Source organism: Artemia sp. Qi Xiang Cuo, chromosome 8 (genome assembly GCF_049724085.1).
Source record: "Artemia sp. Qi Xiang Cuo chromosome 8, ASM4972408v1, whole genome shotgun sequence".
In the NCBI taxonomy this organism is placed as follows: Eukaryota; Metazoa; Arthropoda; class Branchiopoda; order Anostraca; family Artemiidae; genus Artemia; species Artemia sp. Qi Xiang Cuo.
In genome coordinates, this window is record NC_142801.1 from 55,742,706 (window position 1) to 55,770,019 (window position 27,314).

At 36.0% G+C, this 27,314-nt stretch overlaps 1 protein-coding gene across 1 annotated transcript; it reads left to right on the forward strand.

Annotated features, from left to right (window-relative positions):
* On the forward strand, nt 1-27,314 carry LOC148949584 (putative methyltransferase-like protein 24). Its single transcript, XM_089093614.1, has 4 exons — nt 1-245; nt 19,026-19,329; nt 22,596-22,754; nt 27,043-27,314. The coding sequence occupies exons 1-4, from the start codon at nt 57-59 to the stop codon at nt 27,279-27,281; spliced, it is 891 nt and encodes a 296-aa protein (XP_088949740.1). The 5' UTR covers nt 1-56; the 3' UTR covers nt 27,282-27,314.

The window sequence follows — 27,314 nt, forward strand, 5'->3', positions numbered from 1 at the left end:
CTAGTTTCACAAAAGTCTACAAGTTCGTTCACCGCAAAATACTTGTGTAGTTTGCAATGTTAATAAAGGGGAATCGCAGTTTTTTCTCTTCGTTAGTGATCTCCACCGTGGCCTTTTTAGAACTGATTATACTATGGAGGATATTAAGTTCTGAAAATCAAAAATATGAAGAAAGTAGCTGTGAAGAAGTTGAACGGCGATCCTTTGCACGTAGCGGAGGTTTATCCGAATTAGCTGCGCCACTTGTAAGTTAAAGCAGCGGTTTTTCTATTTACTTTGTGAAACTTATAACAAAAATTTTGACACAATTTTTCAGTAATATTTATCTTGGTGTTTAACAACCATAATGATTAAGAGACTACTAATATGAAATATTAGTAGCCATTGTGATATACTACAGAATTGACTCACCGGAAATGAAATTAGGCGCTTCCAAATAGTCCAGATTTTGGAAATAGCTCAGATTTGCGAATATTTTTCATGCAGTCTGCTTGTTTATTTTTTTTTATAATTTAATCCCCGGAATGTGACTGTCTAAATTCTGCTCCTGTCGACGTTCCTGGATATATTAGTATTATTATATCACATCAATTAAATCTCGTAAGTTCGACATTTACAATTAGCCTACAATTAGAAAGAGGAGGGACGAGTAGGCTAGAAATTTTTTTTTCCAGAAAAGGCTCAAAATTTTTCAGAAGATCATGATGTTTTGGGGGTTATGTTTATGTTCGGTGTTCTATGGATAGGTGGTGTACTGATATGTCCCTGCCTTCCCTGTGAGTGTAGCCTACTTGGCAGTATAGGCATTACACCACAGACTGTTTGCTAAAAAATACTCGCTCAAAGTCGGCTAAAAAAATTTGCCATCTTTTTTCTTTTTGCTTTTATCTTTTAGGCATTTTTATCATCGATTAAAAAAACTGTCATTGTATTTAAAAATCTGACCCACACCCTAACCCACAATATCATAATTTTTGTTGTTACATATTTTACTACAATCATCAAAAAATTGTAATATTTTCTTCTTTTGAAAAACTTGTCCTCTCGGAATAAACATCTATATGGGTGCCTGTGAAGGGATCATCCCCCCCCCCCTCAAAATTGGTCTTTTGAACATCCCTTAAACTGTGAGCCTTAGACCTAGTGCTTGCTTTTAGAATAATACTCAGAATAAGAGGGTTCTTCTATCCCCTCCTTGAAAGCTCATTTCCTTTAAAGTCATGTCCTATCATGCTATGAGTTCATACTTAGGTTTGTACTCCGAAGGAGGGGGAGGACATAGACCTACAAAAAATTTTCAAGGGAGGGCTGAAGGCTTAAAAAAGATGTTTTTGTTTATAAAAATTGTCACATTTGTCCCGAGTTCTTAAATGTTCTAAATGTTATTTTTTTACAAATATTAAAACACTCGCACTTTTGCACTACTGTTGTTGAACGATCTACCATAGAGACTTCATTTTGTAAGAAATCAGGCCCCAAGCTCATCATATGCATCAGCTGATCATAGGAGGTTATGGGAGGGCTCATTCTATTGCAATGCTGATATCGGTGGCCCCATGGTCTTGTACACCTATAGCTTCATCTAATATCAGATCCAGATTCTAAGATATAATCATTATAACCAAAGTGATATAAAAAACCAGAAAATATGCCATACGAGGCATTGTAGAGATCAGAATCACGCAAGGATTGTTAATATGTACAATTGGAGAGTCCAAAACTGGGCCAAAGACATACCTCATTTTTTCTCGTCCCTGTTCTTCCCGTTTTCGTACTTGTCGAGATACTGTACCTGTTTCAGATCATGATCATTCTTAGATCACTTATGGAGTGGCACTAAATGATAAACTGTTAATAAATAACAGCTGCTTGTATCGTTTAAAGCTCATCGCATAAACGTATTTGATTAAAAATTGAGATAAGATGAAATTTAGTTTACAAAAAGCATATGACCCATAAAAAAGGAAATTTATAGCCTAGCAGGAAGCATTTAGCTCCAATACTATTGCTACTACCACAACAACTACTAAGGCTATTTATATCCCGACTTCTCTTATCACGACTGCTCCTACCAGTACTGCGTCTACCACCAACTACTAGTATCCATACTGCTACACCTACTACCATTATTACGACGATTACTCTACGGCTTCACCTGCCACTGCCGGGACTAGTCCTGCCTTACCCCCACTCTTGCTAGGACTATCACAATTATTCTTAGCCACGGTAGCGCTTCTGCCACTCTGTAAGGCGATTACTACTACCACTAAGACTACAATCCTTACTGTGATACAAAAAAAACACAGGTTTTTTCGACTGAAAATAAGGAGTAATGTTTGAACTTAAAACGAACAGAAATAATTCCGTATATGAAAGGGGCTGCCTCTTCCTCAATTCCTCGCTCTTTATGCTAAAGTTTTTTAGTACTTTTAGAACAGCTTCTGATTCTAACTAAACGACCCTTGTCTTTGAGGAGTCGTTCTTAAAGAATTAAGACAAAGGGTCAAGCTTTAGCGTCAAGAGCAGGGTATTAAAGAGGGGCCGACCCCTTTCATATACGGAGTAATTTTTGCTCGTTTTAAAATTTTAACATTGCTTTTACTTTCCATAGAAAAGACTTGTTTTTTTTTATTTAATATTTGATCATTTTTCAAATAATGCCGGGATATCTACCTCTCTCTATACGGCAAACTCCCCCACCCCAAAAATTCCTCCAACGTAAAATCTTTCCGCCAGGAAATTGCCCTGGACAATTTCAGCCAAGCTACAAATTCCCCCTGAAAATTGCTTGTGAACAATTCCGCCTGAAAAACTATCCTTAGCCTACTTTCATTAAAAAAAACAATTTTTTTTAAATTTTTGATCATTTTACATCATGCCAGAAACCCCTACCCCTATGTGGATTTTTTTTAAATCCACCCCCTCCCCTAGTGGAAAGTTTGTTCCGTGGAAATTTTCCCATAGAGATATTTCCTGGTGATAATCCCCTCATGGGAATTTTCTCACACGGACCCTCCCCTCACGGAAAAATTCTTAAGAGAATTTCAACGCTGCTGAAAATTCTCCGGGACAATTCCACCAGAACATCTCCACATGTAAAACTAAGTCACCGAAGAGAAAGTAAGACAAATAAAACAAATTTCATGATGAATTTGAGGAAATGTTCACGTGTATAACTTCCCCTGGAAAGTTTAACCCCAGGTATCTCCCTCCCAACGATAAATTCTCCCAAATACTCCCAAATCCTCAAAAATGTCTATATACATCCCAATAACAAACACTAAATGTAAATAATGGGCAAATTTCATAACTTGCAGTACTTTCCTTGAAGGCCAAGGGAGGTCATGTAATCCCCTAAGGTATTGTTTTTGGACCTTTCAACCATGTTGAACAAAATGGCTGTCTAAAAATTTTGACCGGACAGCTTCGTGCAAAAAAGGGCATTGGAAAGGAGCCAGTTGCCCTCCAATCTTTTTTTGTCTCTTAAAACGGCATTATACTTTAAATTTCCACTCAAATGAGCGCTCTCTCAGTATTCTAGGACTATTGGTTCGATACGATCATCCCTGGGAAATCCAAAAAAATAAATATAAATAGACACGCATCCTTCAGGCAAAAAATATAGAATTCCACATTTTTGCAGATGGGAGTTTGAAACATCTACAGTATGGTTCTTTGAAGGTCTGAATCTGATGGTGCGATTTTTAATAATATTCCTTGACTATTAGGGGATTCCCTCCTTTTTCTGAAAATCATGAATCATATATATTTGGAATCAGCATAAAAAGCCAATTTTTTGGAGGTATCTATTGTCATACAAATTTAATTTTTTTAGAGTTTCGTTTACAATTAGCGCGATACCACGAACTGTTTGACTTCTCGTGCTGCAGTTACTTGAACTAATGCTAATATCAGTATTACTCCTTCCAAATGACAGCTCGTACACCACTACTACCCCTAAATGCAGTTCTTATTGAGACTACTCCTACCACAGTTGCTACTGCTACTGCTACTACCATCAATGTTATTACTCCCTCCCCATGACATCTATTATCACTGCTACTACTTCTAGGCCTACTTACACTTTTAGGGTGTCTAAAAAAGGTTTATTTTTTCATAAGAAAGCTTTCCAGCTTTTTCTCATTAATTCTATTCAATATGTAAAATTTAAAGCTCTGGGATGACGCCCAAACACGCGTCGCTAACAACCAGTTTGCAAAAAACGCGTTTGGCAAAACCAGTGTTTCGCGCCAGATATTGCGCAACACATGAGTGCCTTCAGGACCATTACCAGGGGGCGGGGCAAGTCCAGTCAGAAGCTTTGTTTTTACAAAGATTTGAATAAGAATATTTCTCCTTTCCTATTTCTATACACTTTTAACGTCTTCTTGCTTCCCAGGAGGGAACAGCGGTGACACGACCCTTTTCTATGATAATTTATGCTCGTGCTTAGCTTAGCTTCATGGGTCACTGTAATTTCAGTTCACTTTTGTTTTAGTTTTTCATTGATGGCAATTTACACTCTGACTTAGAGTACTGTATTTGATGTCTTATATAAGCTAATTACTGCTCTTTTAAAGTTTTAAATTCGTTCTTTACTTTTTATAGGAAAAATCGTGAAAAATTAAATTAGAAACCTAATCCAAAGTAACTCTTTACGGCAAAAATGTATAGAAAATAATTAGGACAGCCAAGCTAATGAGCTTAAGACCAGTAGAATTCACAGAAGAAAGATTTGCCACAAATATCCTGTCTGTGTAATCCCCTAGAGGTCCTTACTGTAAATGATGAAGAAAAAGATGAATGCAATAGAACTAAAAAGAATTTGAACTTGAAAATATTAAAAAACAGAAAAGATAAAAAACCCAAAATTAAAAACAAAAATTGAAACTTCTGTAAAATAGAGCTTAAAAACACCAGCATGACTCTTTCCCGATCCAGGAAGTGTCCAGCACAAATTTAAATCCAGTTTGCAACAAAGTTGCTACTGCCGGATTTTAAAAAATAGGCAAAACAAAGTAAAAATCAACTTATGCTTGAGGTACTCTGATCAAATCCAGAACATACCTGTTTGATTTGATTATCTGCATAAAATATCAACTAATCAGCACAGACCTTCATAATAGTGGACACTTAACAAAGAGGAATGTGTCACTAGGTCCGAGGGCGTAAATTTTATTTAAGGTGTAGAAAAGTTCATTTAAAGTGTAGAAACTTTCACTCCAAAAAGTGAAAGTGCTGCTTTTATGGATTTTTACAGGGAAAAACTAACATTTGTGCAGAAGTCGTACTTATAAGTATCAGCAGATGTGCCTAAGTGCATCCTATGTTTTTTCTTTCATTTCCTTTTTTTAGCTTGATCAAACAGTTCGTGGTAATGAAAAATAAGTAAGGAGCGACCCAGCCCTTTGGTAACTGAAACTCTAAAAAACGGAATTGTCATAAAAAAATCGGCTTATGTTGCAGATTTCAAATATATAAGTTTCATTAAGTTTAGTCTTACCCAGCAAAGGCTACGAGCCTGAGAAAATTTGCGATTTTCAAAGAATAAATGAAACGCCCTAAAAATCATAGAATCTTAATGAAATTGACACCATTAGATTCATTGTATCAGAGAACCGTACTGTAAACGTTTCAAGCTCTTATATGCAAAAACGTGGAATTTTGTATTTTTTGCCAGAAGAAAGATCACGAATGCTTGTTTATTTATTTGCTTTTTTTAGTTTTTCCCAGGGGTGATAGTATCGACCCAGTGGTCTTACAATATCGGGAGAGGGCTTATTCGACGAAAATTAAAAGCTCTCGTGCCCTTTTTAATTGACCAAAAATATCAAAGGGCAACTAGACCCCCTCCCACGCCTTTTTTCTTCTTAAAATCATCAGATCAAAATTTTGAAATAGTTTCTTTGTTCAGCGTTGTCAAAAGGCTAAATAACTGTGCCTATGGAGGTATCATTAACCCCACAGGCCCTTGGGAAAAGTCTTTAAGTTATAAAATTTGTCATTTGTTTACGTCTAGAATGCATACATTTTCGGGGGTGGGGGTTCTGCAGGGAAATTATCCACGGGGAGGATTTTCCATGGAAAGGGAAGTTTCAAGGGTGTGAATTTTTCAGGGGGAAATTTGCCAGAATTCCTATGCGAAATTCTTCTTATGTCTTGCTTTCTCTTTGCCGACTCAATTTTACACGTGGAGATGTTAAGGGCTATTGGTCGAGGTAAATTTTCACCAGTATTGAATTGTCTAGAGAATGTATCCGTTGGGAGGAGGGATTTTTCCGTGAAGGAGGAACCAGATTTCCTGGCGGTATTTAGTAGAACATTCAGAAACTAAATAAAAAAAACAAGTTTTTTCAACTGACAGTAAGGAGCAACATTGAAACATAAAACGAACAGAAATTATTATATATATGAGGGGGGTTGCTCCTCTTCAATGCCTCGCTCTTTACACTAAAGTTCGAATTTCGTCCCAATTCTTTAAGAACTATTCCTGAAACGTAAGATTCGTTTAATTAGTACAATAAGAAGCTTTTCTTTTGAAAGTGCTAAACAACTTTTTTCTTTTGAAAATATATATATATATATATATATATATATATATATATATATATATATATATATATATATATATATGCTGCTCCTTACTTACAGTTGAAAGAACTTATTTTTATTTATTTAATCTCATGGAAAGGATAGAAGCTATTACGAGGGGTTGTTATCAAAGTTATCTTGTTTAAATACAAGGTAAAACAGGGTGACTCATCGGATTCGTTTCCAAGGCACCAGTTGGTGTGACACTGTATGGGTGTTATGTTGGTGCCGTTTGCCGTGCATAGAATCTTCTGTGAGTACCTTTTTTTGAGATTATTGTATTTTGTTCGCGCTGAAGAAGAGAAGTGGCTGTTCTCTCGAAATATTTGTTTTATGTGTTTCTTCAGTATATTAGTTTGGCCTTTAAAAATTCTATTTTGATCGTTTTCTTTCTTTATGCCATTCAAAAAACCTAAATACAGGCAATTATGGTTGAATATCTTGTTGGAAACTGGCCCAAAAACTTCTAGAGGCAGTGTAATAGCACTGCCTAAGCAGAGAACCTTAATCATTCGATGTATTCCTTTCCCAGCCACTTCGTATGAAAGGGATAGTCCTAGAAACTTCAGAGCGGTCCTTCGATCGGAAATCCAAAGTTCTAGTGCCCTATTTAAGACTTGAAAGTGATTGTTGTGAAACCCGTCCATCTTACGTGCCCGCAACCCAATCCCTTTGTAGCACCCAAATACACCAGATCAGAATTTTTAGATAGTCATTTCGTTCAAAATAGCCGACGGTCTAATCAGCATGCCTCTGGTGATGTCATCAGTAGAGGAGGGGGTACCAGCCCGGTACGACCACATGTGCTGCCATCTACAATTTAGTTTAATGCTGACGGGACATAATTTATTCAAGGATTATCGATCGAGTCTAATCGGGGGGTGTGTCAATGTCAATAGATCGGTATAGGGGTGGCCAATTGCGAATGACACGAGGGATGATTTACATAATCGATGGGGGACTTTATTGATTCAAGGATTATCGATATGTTATAATGTGGGTGTTTAAATTTCAATAGATCTGTTGTTGTTGTTTGTACACTTGCGAATGACACGAGGGGTGATTTACATAATCGATGGGGGAATTATTGATTCAAGGATTATCGATCGAGTCTAATGTGGGTGTGTCAAGGTCAATCGATCTGTTGTTGTTGGGCCACGTGCGAATGACACGTGGAGTGATTTACATCATCGATGGGAGACTTATTGATTCACGAGCTTGGGGACTTATGAAACATTAAGGCTTCGTCAATCTTAGGTCTGTGGGATAAACATTCATTAAGTCAGAGAGAAAAATTAATATAATATTTTTAAATAGGGCTTCTCGAAGGGGGAATTAAGAAACATTAAGTCTTCTTTAATCTTAGGTCTGTGGGATGAACGTTCATTAGGTCAGAGAGAAAAATTAATATTCTATTTTTAAATAAGGCTTCACGAAGGGGGACTTAAGAAACATTAAGGCTTCTTTAATCTTAGGTCTGAGGGATAAACGTTCTTTAGGACAGAGAGAAAAATTAATATTCTATTTTTAAATAGGGCTTCATTGATCTTTAGTGTCAGGAATCATAAATGACATCACTTGTTATCTTGGAATTATGCGGGAGTCTAAAGAGATAGAAATTCTATTTTTAAATACGGCTTCACGGAGCTTTATGTCGGAGAGGTAAATTGATATTCTAACGAAACCATAATAGTTTAGCTAGGAAAATTTATGAGATGAAGAGATTAACGTAGGAAAGGGTTTCATATTAATTTGAAATGTGAAAGCACAGAGATGCCAAACAAAGGGAACACGCTGAATTTGCGTTTAGGGATTATTTGGGCGAAACCGTTTTAGACAGCTTAAGGAATTATTTCGGCGAAACCGTTAGAGACGTTGATTTAAAAGAAGATTTTTGAAGAGATTTTAGAAGAGAATTTAATAGTGAAACTCTGTGGTCGTTATAATACCCAAGTTTCATTTGAACAGTGTTGTGAGGTCCTCTAACCCAACCCCAAAGGGTTCCAATCCTCCTACTCCAACCCCGAAGGAAGCCCCCGGTCCTCAAAGGCCCCCCAAGCTCCCAAAGGCCCTCCACCGGTCCCCAAATGTCCCCCAAGCCCCCAACTGCCCCCCGGACACTCAAAGGCCCCCCAAGCTCCCAAAAGGGTCACCGGCGCCCCCAAAGGCCCACCCAGACCCTCAACGGCCACCCCCGGGCCCCCCAAAGGCCCATCGAGTTCCCAAAAGACCAACGGGGTCCCAAAGGCCCTACACCGATCACCAAATGTCCCCCAAGCCCCCAAGGGCCCTCCCTGTGCCCCAAAGGCCCTCCCTGTGCCCCAAAGGCCCTCCCCCGGCCCCCTCCTCCTTCTCCCACCTCCTCCCTCCTCCTCCTCCCACCTCCTCCTCCCCCCTCCCCCATCCTCCTCCTCCTCCTCCCACCTCCTCCCTCCTCCTCCTCCTCCCACCTCCTCCTCCCCTCCCCTCCCCTCCCCCTCCCATTCCCTCCCCATTTTTTATACTTTTTTTGTGCATTGAGACACAGAACGACCCCCTCCCACCGGCCCCTCCCCCTCCAAAGGTCTGATTTTTTCAAAGTTCATTTTGAATTTCTTTCATTGAAACGCAAGAGTTGGAATATTTCAGTAGTGTTTGGTTGTGGTTTACATTGTCACAGTTACATTTTCTTGATTTTTCAAAGTTCATTTTGAATTTCTTTCGTTGAAATTCAAGAGTTGGAATATTTCAGTAGTGTTATGTTGTAGTTTACTCTGTCACAGTTACATTCCCTTAATTTTTCAAAGTTCATTTTGAATTTCTTTATTTGAAATGCAAGAGTTGGAATATTTCACTAGTGGTGGGTTGTGGTTTACCATGTCACAGTTACATTCCCTTAATTTTTCAAAGTTCATTTTGAATTTCTTTCGTTGAAATGCAAGAGTTGGAATATTTCAGTAGTGTGATGTTGTAGTTTACTCTGTCACAGATATTTCAGTAGTGTGTTGTTGTAGTTTAACTTGTCAAAGTTACATTTTCTTGATTTTTCAAAATACATTTGAATTTCTTTTGTTGAAATGCAAGAGTTGGAATATTTCAGTAGTGTTTTCTTGTAATTTACCTTGTCACTCCTAAATTCTAATGATTTTTCAAAGTTCATTTGAATTTCTTTCGTTGAAATGCAAGAGTTGGAATATTTCAGTAGTGTTTCGTCATGGTTTACCTTTTCACAGTTACATTTTCTTGATTTTTCAAAGTTCATTTTGAATTTCGTTCGTTGAAATGCAAGAGTTGGAATATTTCAGTAGTGTTTGGTTGTGGTTTACCGTGTCACAGTTACATTTTCTTGATTTTTCAAAGTTCATTTTGAATTTCTTTCATTTAAATTAAAAAGTTGTACTATTAAAGTAGTGTTTGGTTCTGTTATAAATTTTAACACTTAGATTTTATTGATTTTTAAAAGTTAATTTTGAATTTATTTCGTTGAAATGCAAGAGTTGGAATATTTCAGTAGTGTTTGGTTATGGTTTACATTGTCAAACTTACACTATCTTTATTTTTCAAAGTTCATTTTGAATTTCTTTCGTTGAAATGCAAGAGTTGGAATATTTCAGTTGTGTTTCGTTGTGGTTTACCTTGTCACAGTTACATTTTCTTGATTTTTCAAAGTTCATTTTGAATATCTTTCGATGAATTTAAAGAGTTGGAATATTTAAGTAGTGTTTGGTTGTGGTTTAACGTGTCACAGTTAGATTTTATTTATTTTTAAAAGTTCATTTTGAATTTATTTCTTTGAAATGCAAGAGTTGGAATAGTTCAGTAGTGTTTGGTTGTGGTTTACCTTGTCAAAGTTACATTCTCTTGATTTTTCAAAGTTCATTTCGAATTTCTTTCGTTGAAATGCAAGAGTTTGAATATTTCAGTAGTGTTTGGTTGTGGTTTACCTTGTCACAGTTACATTTTCCTGATTTTTCAAAGTTCATTTTGAATTTCTTTCATTGAAATGCAAGAGTTGGAATATTTCAGTTGTGTTTCGTTGTGGTTTACCTTGTCACAGTTACATTATCTTGATTTTTCAAAGTTCATTTTGAATTTCTTTCGTTGACATGCAAGAGTTGGAATATTTCAGTAGTGTTTGGTTGTGGTTTACCTTGTCACAGTTAAATTTTCTTGATTTTTCAAAGTTTATTATGAATTTTTTTCTTTGAAATGCAAGAGTTTGAATATTTCAGTAGTGTTTGGTTGTGGTTTACCTTGTCAGAGTTACATTCTCTTGATTTTTCAAAGTTCATTTTGAATTTCTTTCATTGAAAAGCAAGAGTTGGAATATTTCAGTTGTGATTGGTTGTGGTTCACCTTGTCACAGATACATTTTCTTGATTTTTCAAAGTTCATTTTGAACTTCTATCGTTGAAATGCAAGAGTTGGAATATTTCAGTAGTGTATGGTTGTGGTTTACCTTGTCATGATTGCATTTTATAAATTTTTCAAAGTTCATTTTGAATTTCTTTCGTTGAAATGAAAGAGTTGGAATATTTAAGAAGTGTTTCGGTGTGGTTTACCTTGTCACTGTTACAATTTCTTGATTTTTACAGATTTAATTTTGAATTTATTTCGTTGAAATGCTAGATTTGGAATATTTCAGTAGTGTTTGGTAGTTGTTAAAAGTTCATTTTGAATTTCTCTTGTTGAAATGCAAGAGTTGGAATATTTCAGTAGTGTTGGCTTGTGGTTTACCTTGTCACAGTTACATTTTCTTGATTTTTAAAAGTTCATATTTATTTATTTAATTTAAATTTAAGAGTTGGAATATTTAAGTATTGTTTGGCTGTGGTTTACCGTGTCACATTTACATTTTCTTGATTTTTCAAAGTTCATTTTGAATTTCTTTCATTGAAACGCAAGAGTTGGAATATTTCAATAGTGTTTGGTTGTGGTTTACCTTGTCACAGTTACATTTTCTTGATTTTTCAAAGTTCATTTTGAATTTCTTTCATTGAAATTCAAGAGTTGGAATATTTCATTAGTGTTTGGTTGTGGTTTACCTTGTCACATTTACATTTTCTTTATTTTTCAAAGTTCATTTTGAATTTTTTAGTTGAAATGCAAGCGTTTAAATATTTAATCAGTGTGTTGTTGTAGTTTAACTTGTAACAGTTACATTAACTTAATTTTTCTAAGTTAATTTTGAATTTATTTCGTTGAAATGCAAGAGTTGGAATATTTCAGTAGTGTTTGCTTATGGTTTACCTTGTCACAGTTACATTTTCTTGATTTTTCAAAGCTCATTTGAATTTCTGTCGTTGAAAAGCAGGAGATGGAATATTTCAGTAGTGTTTGGGTATGGTTTACCTTGTAACAGTTAAAGTTTCTTGATTTTTCAAAGTTCATTTTGAATTTCTTTCGTTGAAGTGCAAGAGTTGGAATATTTCACTAGTGTTTGTTTATGGTTTACATTGTCACAGTTACATTTTCTAGATTTTTCAAATTAATTTTGAATTTATATCGTTGAAATGCAAGAGTTGGAATATTTCAGTAGTGTTTGGTTGTCGTTTACAATGTCACAATTACATTTTCTTGATTTTTGAAACTTTATTTTGAATTTCTTTCGTTGAAATGCAAGAGTTGGAATATTTCAGTAGTGTTTGTTTGTGGTTTACCTTGTCACAGTTACATTTTCTTGATTTTTCAAAGTTCATTTTTGAATTTATTTCGTTGAAATGCAAGAGTTGGAATATTTCACTAGTGTATGGTTGTGGTTTACCTTGTCACATGTACACACATGTATACACATGTACACACATGTGCTTATCATGAGTGCTCATGATAAGTTAACCTAACCTTTTCCGGTGAGTATGGTTAGGTTAGACTAGATTCAGTTAGGTTAGATTAGACTAGGTTAGGTTAGCCTACGTACGCTTCACTTAGGTTAGCTGAGGTTAGGTGAGAGACATGCGAAAAGTTAGGTGTATGATTAGGTTAGGTTAGGTTAGATTAGGCCAGGTTAGGTTAAGTTAGGTTAGGCTAGGTTAGCCTACGTACGCGCGCGTACGTAGGCTAACCTAGCCTAACCTAACTTAACCTAACCTGGCCTAATCTAACCTAACCTAACCTAATCATACACCTAACTTTTCGCATGTCTCTCACCTAACCTAAGCTAACCTAAGTGAAGCGTACGTAGGCTAACCTAACCTAGTCTAATCTAACCTAACTGAATCTAGTCTAACATAACCATACTCACCGGAAAAGGTTATGTTAACTTATCATGAGCACTCATGATAAGCACATGTGTGTACATGTGTATACATGTTTGTACATGTGACACGGTAAACCACAACCAACCACTAGTGAAATATTCCAACTCTTGCATTTCAACGAAAGAAATTCAAAAATGATCTTTGAAAAATCAATAAAATGTAACTGTGACAAGGTAAACCACAACAAAACACTACTGAAATATTCCAACTCTTGCATTTCAACGAAAGAAATTCAAAATGAAGTTTGAAAAATAAAGAAAATTTAACTGTGACAAGTTAAACGACAACCAAACACTACTGAAATATTCCAACTCTTGCATTTCAAGTATAGAAATTCAAAATTAATTTGAAAAATATAGAAAATGTAACTGTGACAATGTAAACCATAACCAAACACTACTGAAATATTACAACTCTTGCAATTCAAAGAAAGAAATTCAAAATGAAATTTGAAAAATCAATAAAATGTAACTGTGACAAGGTAAACCAAAACCAATCACTACTGGAATAGTACATCTCCTGCTTTTCAACTAAAGAAATTCAAAATTATATTTGAAAAATAGAGAAAATATAACTGTAATAAGGTAACCCATAAGCAAACACTACTGAAATATTCCAACTCTTTCTTTTCAACTAAATAAATTAAAAATGAGCTCTGAAAAATCAAGAAAATGTAACTGTGACAAGGTAAACCACGACCAAACACTACGGAATTAGTACAACTCTTGCATTTCAAAGAAAGAAATTCAAAATGAACTTTGAAAAATCAAGAAAATGTAACTGTGACAAGGTAAATCACGACCAAACACTTCTTAAATAAACCAACTCTTGAATTTCAACGAAAGAAATTCAAAATGAACTTTGAAAAATCAAGAGAATGTAAATGTGACAAGGTAAACCATAACCAGAAACTTCTGAAATAATCCAATTCTTGCATTTCAACGAAAGAAATTCAAAATGAACTTTTAAAAAATAAATAAAATGTAAATGTGACAAGGTAAACCATAACCAGAAACTACTGAAATATTCCAACTATTTCATTTAAACTAAATAATTTAAAATGAAAATTTAAAAAATATAGAAAATTTACATGTTAAATTGTAAAAAAAAAGTAAAACAATTCTTAAATATTCCAAATCATTCTTTTCAAAGAAAGAAATTCAAATGAACTTTAAAAAATCATGAAAATGTAACTGTGACAAGTTAAAAAACAACCAAACCATAATGAAATAATCCAACTATTGCATTTCAACGAAAGAAATTCAAAATGAACTTTTAAAAATCAATATAATTTAACTTTGACAATTTAAAAAACAACAAACATATTATTAAATATTAAATATCTTTATTTTCAGCTAATTAAATTAAAAATTAACTTTTTAAAATCAGGAAAATTTAACTGGGACAAGGTAAACCATTTTGAAACGCTACTGAAATAGTCCAACTCTTGCATTTCAACGAAAGAAATTCAAAATGAACTTTGAAAAATTAAGAAAATGTAACTGTGACAAGGTAAACCACAACCAAACACTACTGAAATATTCCAACTCTTTCATTTCAACGAAAGAAATTCAAAATGAACTTTGAAAAATTAAGAGAATGTAACTCTGACAAGGTAAACAACAACAACACACTACTGAAATATTCCAACGCTTGCATTTCAACGAAAAAATTCAAAATGAACTTTGAAAAATCAAGAAAATGTAACTGTGACAAGGTAAACCACAACCAAACACTACTGAAATATTCCAACTCTTGCATTTCAATGAAAGAAATTCAAAATAAACTTTGAAAAATCAACAAAATGTAACTGTGACAATGTAAACCACAACCAAACACTATTGAAATATTCCAACTCTTGCATTTCAATGAAAGAAATTCAAAATGAACTTTGAAAAATCAAGGGAATGTAACTGTGACACGGTAAACCACGGCCGAACACTACTGAAATATTCCAACTCTTGCATTTCAACGAAAGAAATTCAGAATGAACTTTGAAAAATCAAGAAAATGTAACTGTGACAAGGTAAACCACAAGCAAACACTACTGAAATATTCCAACTCTTGCATTTCAACAAGAGAAATTCAAAATGAACTTTGAACCACTACCAAACACTACTGAAATATTCCAACTCTTGAATTTCAACGAAAGAAATTCAAAATGAACTTTGTAAAAATCAAGAAAATTTAACTGTTACAAGGTAAACAACAACGAAACACAACTGAAATATTCCAACTCTTGCATTTCAACGAAAGAAATTCAAAATGAACTTTTAAAAATAAAGAAAATGTAACCATGACAAGGTAAACCACAACCAAACACTACTGAAATATTCCAACTCTTGCATTTCAACGATAGAAGTTCAAAATGAACTTTGAAAAATCAAGAAAATGTATCTGTGACAAGGTGAACCACAACCAATCACAACTGAAATATTCCAACTCTTGCTTTTCAATGAAAGAAATTCAAAATTAACTTTGAAAAATCAAGAAAATGTAACTCTGACAAGGTAAACCACAACCAAACACTACTGAAATATTCCAACTCTTGCATTTCAAAGAAAGAAATTCAAAATAAACATTGAAAAATCAAGAGAATGTAACTGTGACAAGGTAAACCATAACCAAACACTACTGAAATATTCCAACTCGTGCATGTCAACGAAAGAACTTCAAAATGAACTTTGAAAAATCAAGAAAATGTAACTGTGACAAGGTAAACCACAACGAAACACAACTGAAATATTCCAACTCTTGCATTTCAATGAAAGAAATTCAAAATGAACTTTGAAAAATCAGGAAAATGTAACTGTGACAAGGTAAACCACAACCAAACACTACTGAAATATTCAAACTCTTGCATTTCAAAGAAAGAAATACTAAATGAACTTTGAAAAATCAAGAAAATGTCACTGTGACACGGTAAACCACAACCAAACACTACTGAAATATTCCAACTCTTGCATTTCAAAGAAATAAATTCAAAATGAACTTTGAAAAATAAAGAAAATCTAACTGTGACAAGGTAAACCACAACCAAACACTACTGAAATATTCCAACTCTTGCATTTCAACGAAAGAAATTCAAAATGAACTTTGAAAAATCAAGAAAATGTAACTGTGACAAGGTAAACCACAACGAAACACAACTGAAATATTCCAACTCTTGCATTTCAACGAAATAAATTCAAAATAAACTTTGAAAAATCAAGATAGTGTAAGTGTGACAATGTAAACCACAACCAAACACTACTGAAATATTCCAACTCTTGCATTTCAATGAAAGAAATTCAAAATGAACTTTGAAAAATAAAGAAAATGTAACTGTGACAAGGTCAACCACTACCAAACACTACTGAAATATTCCAACTCTTGCATTTCAACGAAAGAAATTCAAAATGAACTTTGACAAATTAAGAAAATGTAACTGTGACCCGGTAAACCACAACTAAACACTACTGAAATATTCCAACTCTTGCATTTCAACGAATGAAATTCAAAATAAACTTTGAAATATCAGGAAAATGTAACTGTGACAAGGTAAACCAGGTCGAAACACTACTGAAATATTCCAACTCTTGCATTTCAAAGAAAGAAATTCAAAATGAACTTTGAAAAATTAAGAAAATGTAACTGTGACAAGGTAAAACACAACAAAACACTACTGAAATATTCCAACTCTTGCATTTCAACAAAAGAAATTCAAAATGAACTTTGAAAAATCAAGAAAATGTAACTGTGACAAGGTAAACTACAACAACACACTACTGAAATATCTGTGACAGAGTAAACTACAACATCACACTACTGAAATATTCCAACTCTTTAATTTAAAAGAAATAAATTAAAAATTAACTTTGAAAAATCAAGATAATGTAACTGTTACAAGGTAAACCACAACCAAACACTACTGAAATATTCCAACTCTTGCATTTCAAGGAAAGAAATTCAAAATGAACATTGAAAAATTAAGGGAATGTAACTGTGACATTGTAAACAACAACCAAACACTAGTGAAATATTCCAACTCTTGCATTTCAACGAAAGAAATTCAAAATGAACTTTGAAAAATTAAGGGAATGTAACTGTGACAGGGTAAACTTCAACATCACACTACTGAAATATTCCAACTATTGAATTTCAAAGAAAGAAATTCAAAATGAACTATTAAAAATCAATAATTTGTACCTTTTACACTTTAACCCACACCCCACCAATACTTAAATATACAAACTCTTTAGTTTAAATTAAAGAATTAAAAAATTAAATTTGAAAAAATCAGCCCTTGGGTGGGGGGAGGGGCGGGGGGGTGGGGGTCGTTCTGTGTCTCAATGCACAAAAAAAGTATAAAAAATGGGGAGGGAATGGGAGGGGGAGGGGAGGGGAGGAGGAGGAGGTGGGAGGAGGAGGAGGAGGAGGAGGTGGGAGGAGGAGGAGGAGGATGGGGGAGGGGGGAGGAGGAGGAGGTGGGAGGAGGAGGAGGAGGAGGTGGGAGAAGGAGGAGGGGGCCGGGGGAGGGCCTTTGGGGCACAGGGAGGGCCTTTGGGGCACAGGGAGGGCCCTTGGGGGCTTGGGGGACATTTGGTGATCGGTGTAGGGCCTTTGGGACCCCGTTGGTCTTTTGGGAACTCGATGGGCCTTTGGGGGGCCCGGGGGTGGCCGTTGAGGGTCTGGGTGGGCCTTTGGGGGCGCCGGTGACCCTTTTGGGAGCTTGGGGGGCCTTTGAGTGTCCGGGGGGCAGTTGGGGGCTTGGGGGACATTTGGGGACCGGTGGAGGGCCTTTGGGAGCTTGGGGGGCTTTTGAGGACCGGGGGCTTCCTTCGGGGTTGGAGTAGGAGGATTGGAACCCTTTGGGGTTGGGTTAGAGGACCTCACAACACTGTTCAAATGAAACTTGTGTATTATAACGACCACAGAGTTTCACTATTAAATTCTCTTCTAAAATCTCTTCAAAAATCTTCTTTTAAATCAACGTCTCTAACGGTTTCGCCGAAATAATTCCATAAGCTGTCTAAAACGGTTTCGCCCAAATAATCCCTAAACGCAAATTCAGCGTGTTCCCTTTGTTTGGCATCTCTGTGCTTTCACATTTCAAATTAATAGGAAACCCTTTCCTACGTTAATCTCTTCATCTCATAAATTTTCCTAGCTAAACTATTATGGTTTCGTTAGAACATCAATTTACCTCTCCGACTTAAAGCTCCGTGAAGCCGTATTTAAAAATATAATTTCTATCTCTTTAGACTCCCGCATAATTCCAAGATAACAAGTGATGTCATTTATGATTCCTGACACTAAAGATCAATGAAGCCCTATTTAAAAATAGAATATTAATTTTTCTCTCTGTCCTAAAGAACGTTTATCCCTCAGACCTAAGATTAAAGAAGCCTTAATGTTTCTTAATTCCCCCGTCGTGAAGCATTATTTAAAAATAGAATATTAATTTTTCTCTCTGTCCTAAAGAACGTTTATCCCACAGACCTAAGATTAAAGAAGCCTTAATGTTTCTTAATTCCCCCTTCGTGAAGCCCTATTTAAAAATAGAATATTAATTTTTCTCTCTGACTTAATGAATGTTTATCCCAAAGACCTAAGATTAACGAAGCCTTAATGTTTCATAATTCCCCAAGCTCGTGAATCAATAATTCTCCCATCGATTATGTAAATCACCCCTCATGTCATTCGCACGTGGCCAAACAACAACAGATCGATTGACCTTGACACACCCACATTAGACTCGATCGATAATCCTTGAATCAATAATTCCCCCATCGATTATGTAAATCACCCCTCATGTCATTCGCACGTGGCCAAACAACAACAGATCGATTGACCTTGACACACCCCCATTAGACTCGATCGATAATCCTTTAATAAATAATGTCCCCCAGCGATTATGTAAATCATCCCTACAGTCATTCGCACGTGGCCACCCATCAACATCTAGATAGACACCCCCCCCCGATGAGACTCGCTCGATAATTAGAGACTTAATTATGTCCCGTCAGCATTAAACTAAATTGTAGATGGCAGCACATGTGTTCGTACCGGGCTGGTACCCCCTCCTCTACTGTCATCACCTTCCATATCCCATGGAGCAAAGGCCGCCTCGTCTTAAATTTTAATAAACTTATTCTTAGTTTTTTTTTAAATTAATTTAATAAGAAAGTTTTTATAGCATTCTTTTTCCATTGTCAGGATATCACCCGGTGGCATGCTTGGAACAACTTTGGAGCGTGTAAAAATCTCAAATTTTTTGGAGGCCGGCTTTGGAGGAAAGCTGATAAGCATCAGGATTATATGGACGGTCACAAAGCAGTTTGTCTTGATGAGCAAATCAGACCAGTCCCTGGGAACTGTCTTGTGTATTCTTTCGGCGTGAATGATAACTGGTCATTTGAGGATGCTATGTTGAAATATGGCTGCGAAGTCCATGGTTTTGATCCAACCATCGAAGAGCCAAAACAAACTGGGGAAAGACAATTTATATTTCACAAAATTGGTAAGGTTTTTTTGCTATAAATAATTTTTTTAATTTTAAGATTTTCTTGAGTTCTAAATTTTATTTCGGACCAGAAATGTCACATAATTTAAATCAAATAACTGAAGAAAAATGAGACGCGACAATGCCACCGAAGTAAATTTTCAAACCATGAAACAAAAAGCAGATATTTTGCCATAAAAAGTATAATATGCTGTTGTTTTGATTCACCGAGTTTTTTCCTTTGATGTCTACAATGCCTGCTGGCTTACTAATGTATCCTAGCTCTTTTAGCTGATTCGTACGACGATAATATTTCAAAGAGATAAGGTCAAAGAGATATGACATAACCCACTTTCAATAAGCTTATTGAAATTCACTTTTATAAACTAAGGCCTTAATTCCGCAATTTCAATTATTGAATTTCGTTCAAATGAACTTACTGAAACCTACTCCAATTAATTATTTGCTTATTTGTGCTTCAGAGCTCATTAAAACTTAAAACATAAAAACATAAAAGAGCTTGAAGAAAAATGTTACACGCCTCTACATCAACTTGGCTTTCAACATGGCATTGGTTGTGCAGACGCCCTTGTAGTTGTTGTTAGTGCTCTACTTAATGCGTCTTGTAAAGATAGTTCACCCGTCTTGGCGAGTCATGATGTTCGCAACGCCTTTGACTCCTTACTCCATCTCCTTATGCTTTTAAGGGCTGTTAAAACATGAGTAAATCCTGCTATAATCAGATCTCAAAGGCATGTGTATTCTAAGCTACGAGTCTGTTTTATTACGATGTCATAGTTGTATAGTGATATTTTTCTTCTCTTTCTCTCTTTGTAGTGCTCCGTCATTTTCTTTCTGTGCGAAGACGGGGTTTTCAATAAATAATAATGATAATAATAATAATTAAGCTGTAATTCGTCCTTTTACAGATAGAAAATTTTTGCGATATTTATTGAGATTTGGTGATGAGGTTGGATGTGGTGATGAGATGGGATATGATGATGAGGTGGATTATTGTGATGAGACGGGACGCTGTGATGAGATGGAATGTAGTAAAGCGATTGGAGGTGGTCTTGCAATACAATTGTGATGATTAGATGGAAGGTGGTGGTGATATGGATGTAGGAATGAGACAAGACGCGGTAATGAGATGCAATGTGTTGATGAGCTTGGAGGTGATGAGCTGGGAACCGGGATGTAGAGTTGAGATGGGAATTAGTAATGAGAAGGAGCTAGGTGATGAAATAGGATGTAGTGACGAGATGGGATGCGGTGATGAGTTCGGGTATTGGGCTGCTAGTACTACTGCTACTGTGACTACTACTACAACTAAAATGAGGGATATGAAGGTGAAAATTTCAAAGAATATTGAGAAGTAAGTTGAAAAGAATCAAAACACGTTGTGTGCATGCAGTTTGTCAAAAGGACGTATCAGCAATATCTTAGGAATAGCTTTAAGATTGGAGTTGAAATTTGCAGTGCTTGTTGTGGGGGATAGAGAACTAATCAAAAGGCAATATTTGCACGCTACTGCTAGTTCTACTATTATTATTACTAGTTCTACTACTACTAACACTACTGTTACTATTGCTACTTCTACTAATACTACTATTATTACTACTACTAATATTACTACTACTACTACTAATACTACTATTACTATTACTACTACTAATACTGCTACTGTTATTACTACTACTACTACTGTTACTACTGCTACTAAAGCTAAATGTATTAAGGCAAAAATTTCAGGGACTGTTGAAATAGTGTTGAATAAAATCAAAACAAACTATGCACATTCAGGTTGTGGAAAAGACGTATCAGCAAGGCCCCAGGAATTGTATACGGTATTAAGTTGAAACTTCCAGCGGTTGTTCAGGGAAATGTTAAAAAAAAATCAAAAGATACTATGTTCATAATTCCACTAATGCTACTACTATTACTGCTGCTACAACTATTGCTATTTATTAAGCTAAGGTGGAGCTTTAAGGAAATGTTTGGAGGGACGTTGAACTAAATCGTAACATACTATGAGCATGCAGATTTTCAAAAGGGTGTACGAGTAATGTCTCAGGTAGGCTTAGATTATTAATTGGAAACTTTCAGGGTGCGGATTTTGAACTAACCAAAAGGCACAATGTGCATACTAGTACTACTACTACCACGACTACTGTAACTATTGAGGCTAATGATATTAATGTGAAAATTTCAAGGAAAGTTTAGGGAAGATTCAAATAATTCAATTCAAACTATTTGCGAGTGGGTTTTCAAAAGGGCATAAAAGCAATATCTTAAGAAAGGATTATAGTATTAAGTTGAAAATCTCAGGGCATGTTGAGCGCGATGTTGAACTAACCAAAAGGAACTATGAGCATGTTCCAACTATTGCTATAATTCCTATTTCTACGACTAGTAATTCTACTGAGGCTCAGGGTATTAAGATGAAACTTGCAGAAAGTATTTAGGGGGATGTTGTACGAAATCAAAATACAATATGTGCATTCAGGTTGGCAAAAGCACGTATTAACAAAATCTCAGGAACAGCTTAGAGCATTAAGTTGAAACTTTCAGGACGTTTTGAGATGGATTTTGAACTAAGTAAAAGGCACTCGGTGCATACTACTACTACTACTACTACTGCTACTTCTGTTACTATTACTACTATTACTACGACTACTGCTACTGAGGCCAAGGGTTGGAAAGTGAAAATTTCTTAAAATGTTTGGGGGGAGGGGATGTTGAACTAAAGCAGAGCATATTCTGTGCATGCAGGTTGTCAAAAGGGCGTGTAAGCAATGGTCAAGGGTATTAAGTTGGAACTTTTAGGGCATGTTAAGGGGGATGTTGAAATAACCATAAGACACTATGTGCACGCTGCTATTACTGCTACTACTACGGCTGGAACTACTACTGCAACTGCAATTACAACAATTTTTGTAACTGCTGCTATTACTATGACTACTACCACTACCCCTTTACACTTCCTGGCTGAAGGGCCGTGAAACGAATTTCAGCACTGCCGGTAAGTACTGTAAAGCCCAATGCCGTATTCTTTACCTTTCTTATTACTACGACTACTACTATTAAAACTACTACCATGACGACAACTACTAGCGCTACTGCAGCTAAGGTTATTACGATTAAACTTTTAGGGAATGCTAAGGAGGATGTTGAACTAAATTGAAACACACTATGTGGATGCAGGCTATAAAAAAGGCGTAACACCTATTTCGAAGGAAAATAAGAATTCTTAGAATGAATTTTCAAATATCCCTCAATTTCAGGCCTTCAAGGGAAAGATGAAATAAACGCAAAGGGTTGGCAAATGAAAAGCTTAAGATCAATAATGAAACTTCTTGGACATGAGAATCGTATTATCGACGTTATAAAAATGGATATTGAACAATCGGAATACGAAGCTATCCCAAATATGGTTGATACAGGTACTTGCGAACGAAATTTTATTTTAGTATTTATGAATTAAAAAGGATGATATTGGTATTAGTTACAAGAATGCTTCTAATGGGAAGTTTTAAGAATGTAAAGAACAAACATTCTAAAGAAACGAAGCATTTTCGATATCAAGCAGAAAAAAGAAGTTCAATCGAGGTAAAACCTCATTGAGAGGGTTTTTTTGTTCCTAAAAACTCCGTTCGTTTCCTGCTATTGAGCCACATGCAGCCAAGGAGTAATGTTTCCTAGAAATAAAGAAATCCTATAAGTAGGACTCTACTGCCAAATTTGGCTATAAATCCCCAGTGGTGGTAACCCAGGACTTAGGAGCTTATTCTAAAAAAAATTGATGTGGGTTAAGGGCTCAATTTTTAAGTTTGTGTCTTAGAAAAAGATTTTTTTGGGCTACTGGTAGCATTAAGTTTCATTGTATCAATAATTTATCTTTGATTTGGTTAGCATTGCATAGTGACGATAAAACGAAAGATTGGTGCACTTTTTGGAAAGTTTACGTAACTAAACCTGCTTCTTTGATTATTTTTTTTATTATTCGTCACTTCCGCAAATATCCACCGTTTCGCTTGTGTGCTCAGAAGTTGCTGATCAGAAAAGGTAAAGAAAATCAAACAGTTCTTGTGCATGGCCTAATTTTTAGAATCCACAGTGAATATTGAGGCTATTCTTTGGTGTGTAACAGACCAGGGAGAAAATGTGAGTATGAATATGGGCAGATAATGGGGAGGAAAGGGGGTTAAAATTTAGGTGATTTTTTTTTCTCGAGAGGAATTTACTGGCCAATTTTATCGGTATCTTACCGGTACGCTACCGATATATCAGTTTCGGTATCAGACCCTAAAATCCATTTCGATCGGGCCCTAGCTACGACCCACCTGAAACAATTTATATTTCCCTTGTGTTTGCTCTTCTATTTATATTTAGTTATCCTTTTTATCTGAATTGTTTATTCTTAATATGTAGCACTAACATTAATCATGTATTGTGCATTGGAAGTAGGCTACTTTAGACAGATCCAACACATTTTAAAATTTAGTTTGTATTTGTATTGGGAGGAGTACGAAGTACGAGCAGTTCACCAAATTGAACGATGACAAGAATAGCCATTTTCCATTTATCCATTTTCAAAGAGATCCTCCTAAACTAAAACAAAACACGTGTTGCTTTGTTCCTTCCGTCGGCTAAATAGCTTGTATTCCTACTTGTTTTTTTTTTTTGTTTTTGTTTTTTCATAGCAAGCTGCTTTGACATTTCTTCAGAAGTTACTAAAATATACATCATTGTGCTGAGCCAAGAAATAGATGCACTCAACATTGATGAAACCGAAACCTAAACAATTGCCTTGAATAATTAACAACCTAATTTCGTGCCAGTATTTTCATTGTGGGGAGTGTTTTGAAATTTCTTTTTTCATTCCAGCATTTCAAACCATGCTTCATAAGAAAAGGTATGCTACTACAACTACCAACAACTCATTGTTGCACCAAGCCGCCTGAGGCCGATTCGGCTGTGCGCCTCACTTCTTCATCCAATCTATTCAAAGCTTTGCTCTTACTCCTTCCTATGAAGTTTCAGTTCCTATTTAATCCTTCCTTATGACTTCTTACCACCCCATTCGGGAACGACTTTCTTTTCGTTTTCCCCAGATGGATGGGTAAAAGACACAACCATTGGCAATCTGTCATCCTTTATTAGTAAAATAGTTCTAGGTGCCTACCCTCCAAGAAAATTCCCCCCGTAGAATATACTCCCCCCCCCCGAAACCCCGACGGAAAATATCCCCCGGGGAAAAGAACCCCAGGAAAATATTGCCCGGAAAATATCCTCCTCCCCGCGTAAAATATTCCCCCAGAAAATATCCTTTGCGATTGGTTGGTCTCCAATCACTTTCGAACAATAAAAAAGGACTAGAACCCCCTGGATATTATAAATCAATTTCTAACTCCACCCTCGCCTCGCCTCTCCCTTATAACTAATTCTGTATGTATCTGAAGGCTCAATGAGAGCCATATCGATATTAAAATTAAAAACGAGTAGAAATCAGCTAATATGAGCAGCTAAACCCTCTAAACTAACAGTGCTGCAACATTTACAGAGTGCTCAACATCTACTTCATTTGGGGGGATATTTTTGTGAAATTTTTTTTGATATCACATTCTTGGGCTTCAACGACAGAAAGATTAAGATGGCTAGGTCACATTTTACTGGGTGGCGGGCGTTTACCCCCCCCCCCCCCAGAAAATACCCCCAGAAAACACCCACCCCTGGGAAATACCACTCCGGAAAACACTCCTCGCGGATAATACCCACTCCCCACGGAAAATACCCCTCCCCGTGGAAAATACCCTTGGAAAATACCCTTTGTGGCTGATTGATCTCCAATCACTTTCGACTTATTGAAAAAATCTAGAACTTCCTGGGGATTATAAATCAATTTCTACCCACACCCTCCCCTCATTTCTCCCTTGGAACCAGCTATTTTTCGTGGAGGAGTTTTCTGAAGGGGGAGGATTGCCTGGGGGATTTATCAGTGGGGATAAAATTTTTGCGAAGAATTACCCTGAATTCTTCTACAGAATTATTTCTATTTGTCTTTCTTCCTCTTTGGATGCACACCTTTAAATATAGAAAGAATGTTACGGTGGAATTGTCCAGGGGAAAATTTCACGGGGATCAAATTTTCTGGAAGATTTTTCCATTGAAAAATGTGGTTAATGTCCACAAAGATGCTGCAAATGACACTCCCCTTTATTGTACAAAAATGTTTCTGACATTTATTTTAATGCTTTAAAAAGAGAAGTGCCACCTTGCAGCATCCTTGTGGACATTACCCATATTTTTCCACGGAATAATCTTGCCAGATAGTTTGATCTCCACTGAAAGGAACGCATTCCCAGAAATTGTCTCTCCACTGAAATATCCTCCAGGCAGTCCCCCTACAGAAAACTCCCCCCGTGAAAAGTATCCTCATTTTTCCCAATGACTAATACTATCTATAAGCAATGAACAAATTACAAAATTTAAAAAGCCACGTGTACTTCTACAACGGGTTCTCTGATTGTTTTGAAGTTAGGGAGGGAGGGATATACCTCAAAGGGTGCATTTTAGTACCAAGGAAATCAAGGAAATTTTTGAGGTGGAAATCAGCGTATAATCTCCAGGGCTGTAACCAGGATTTTAGTTTGGGGGGGGGGGGGGTTAGGGGAGGGGTGCAAAATAAACCTTAAAAACGCACCAAAAAAAGTGAAATTTAAATCCACTCCCTTATGATTTCTGGGAATATTTCTGGTCTACACTGTTATTATGAAGTAAAAAGGAACATCAAACCCCAGAATTAGTAGAGTTTATTCCGTATAGGAGGGGAAATGCCCCTTCCTCATCCACAACTCCACCTCATGGTCGCAAAAGCTTCGGAGGGTGCTCATTAGATCAGAAATTGAGAGTTCTAGTCCTTTTTTATAGTCCAAAGTGTTTGGAAAACAACCAGTTGCCGGGGGGGGGGAGAGGCTGGGGCATTTTGTAGGGGACTATTTTCTGAGGGGTATTTTTACGCAAGGGAGATTTTCCGGGAGGTATTTTCCACGGGGGACATGTTTCGGGAGGGGGTAGGCTATATTAGGGGGGGGGGTAAACGCCGCCCATCCAGTAAAACGTAGTTTAGCCATCTTGATCTTTCTTCCATTGTAGCCCTAGAATGTAAGATCGAAAAAGTATCATAAAAATATATAGAAAAATTAAGCAAATGTTGAGCACTCTGTAAATGTTGCAGCACTGTTCGTTTAAAGGGTTTGGCTACTTATATCAGCCAAGTTCTACTCGTTTTGAGTTTTAATATCAATGTTTGCTTTTTACTAATTTAACTTTGTTTTTCAGTTTAACGCTGAAAAAGCTGGCTCACAAGATCGTAATGTATGAAAAATTAGAACCTGAGAAATCCATGTCCTTCATTTTCAGATGTAATACAAAGATTGTGAGATTACATTCAAAGCAAGCGCAAATTTCAGCAACCCGCTTCAATAAATTTTCCAATATTGTTGATGTAAAAAATGTCTTCTTGCGCTTTTTTTTATTTTTCAAACCTGTTTTCTATCTTTTTGACTATTGTATAAAGACTCAATAACTAATAGATTGTGATTTTTTTATTATTTTTTTTTGTTTTACAAAACCTGTTTACAGTACCTTGTGTAATTGAGATTTGTATTCTTTTTCTTTTTGTCAGTTCTTGCTCGTTTGTTTTACTTTCACCAGTTTTTCTTTTCTTAGGTGTTACAAGCCAAATCAAGCAAATAGCATTAGAAACTCACAACTATGGAATGGTTAAAAGCTGGCGTGAAACATATATTTTTAGATACCAGCAAATATGGAAACTGGAAAAACATGGGTTTGTCAGGTTCAGCTCACAAGCAGGCATGGGCACTGATAAACTCAATGAAATTGCGAATATAAGTGATAATTTTATTTTTGAGATGGCATGGTATAATCCGAAATTTTATTTTGCTTGATTTGTTTTGTATTAAACTATTTTAATTTCCTTA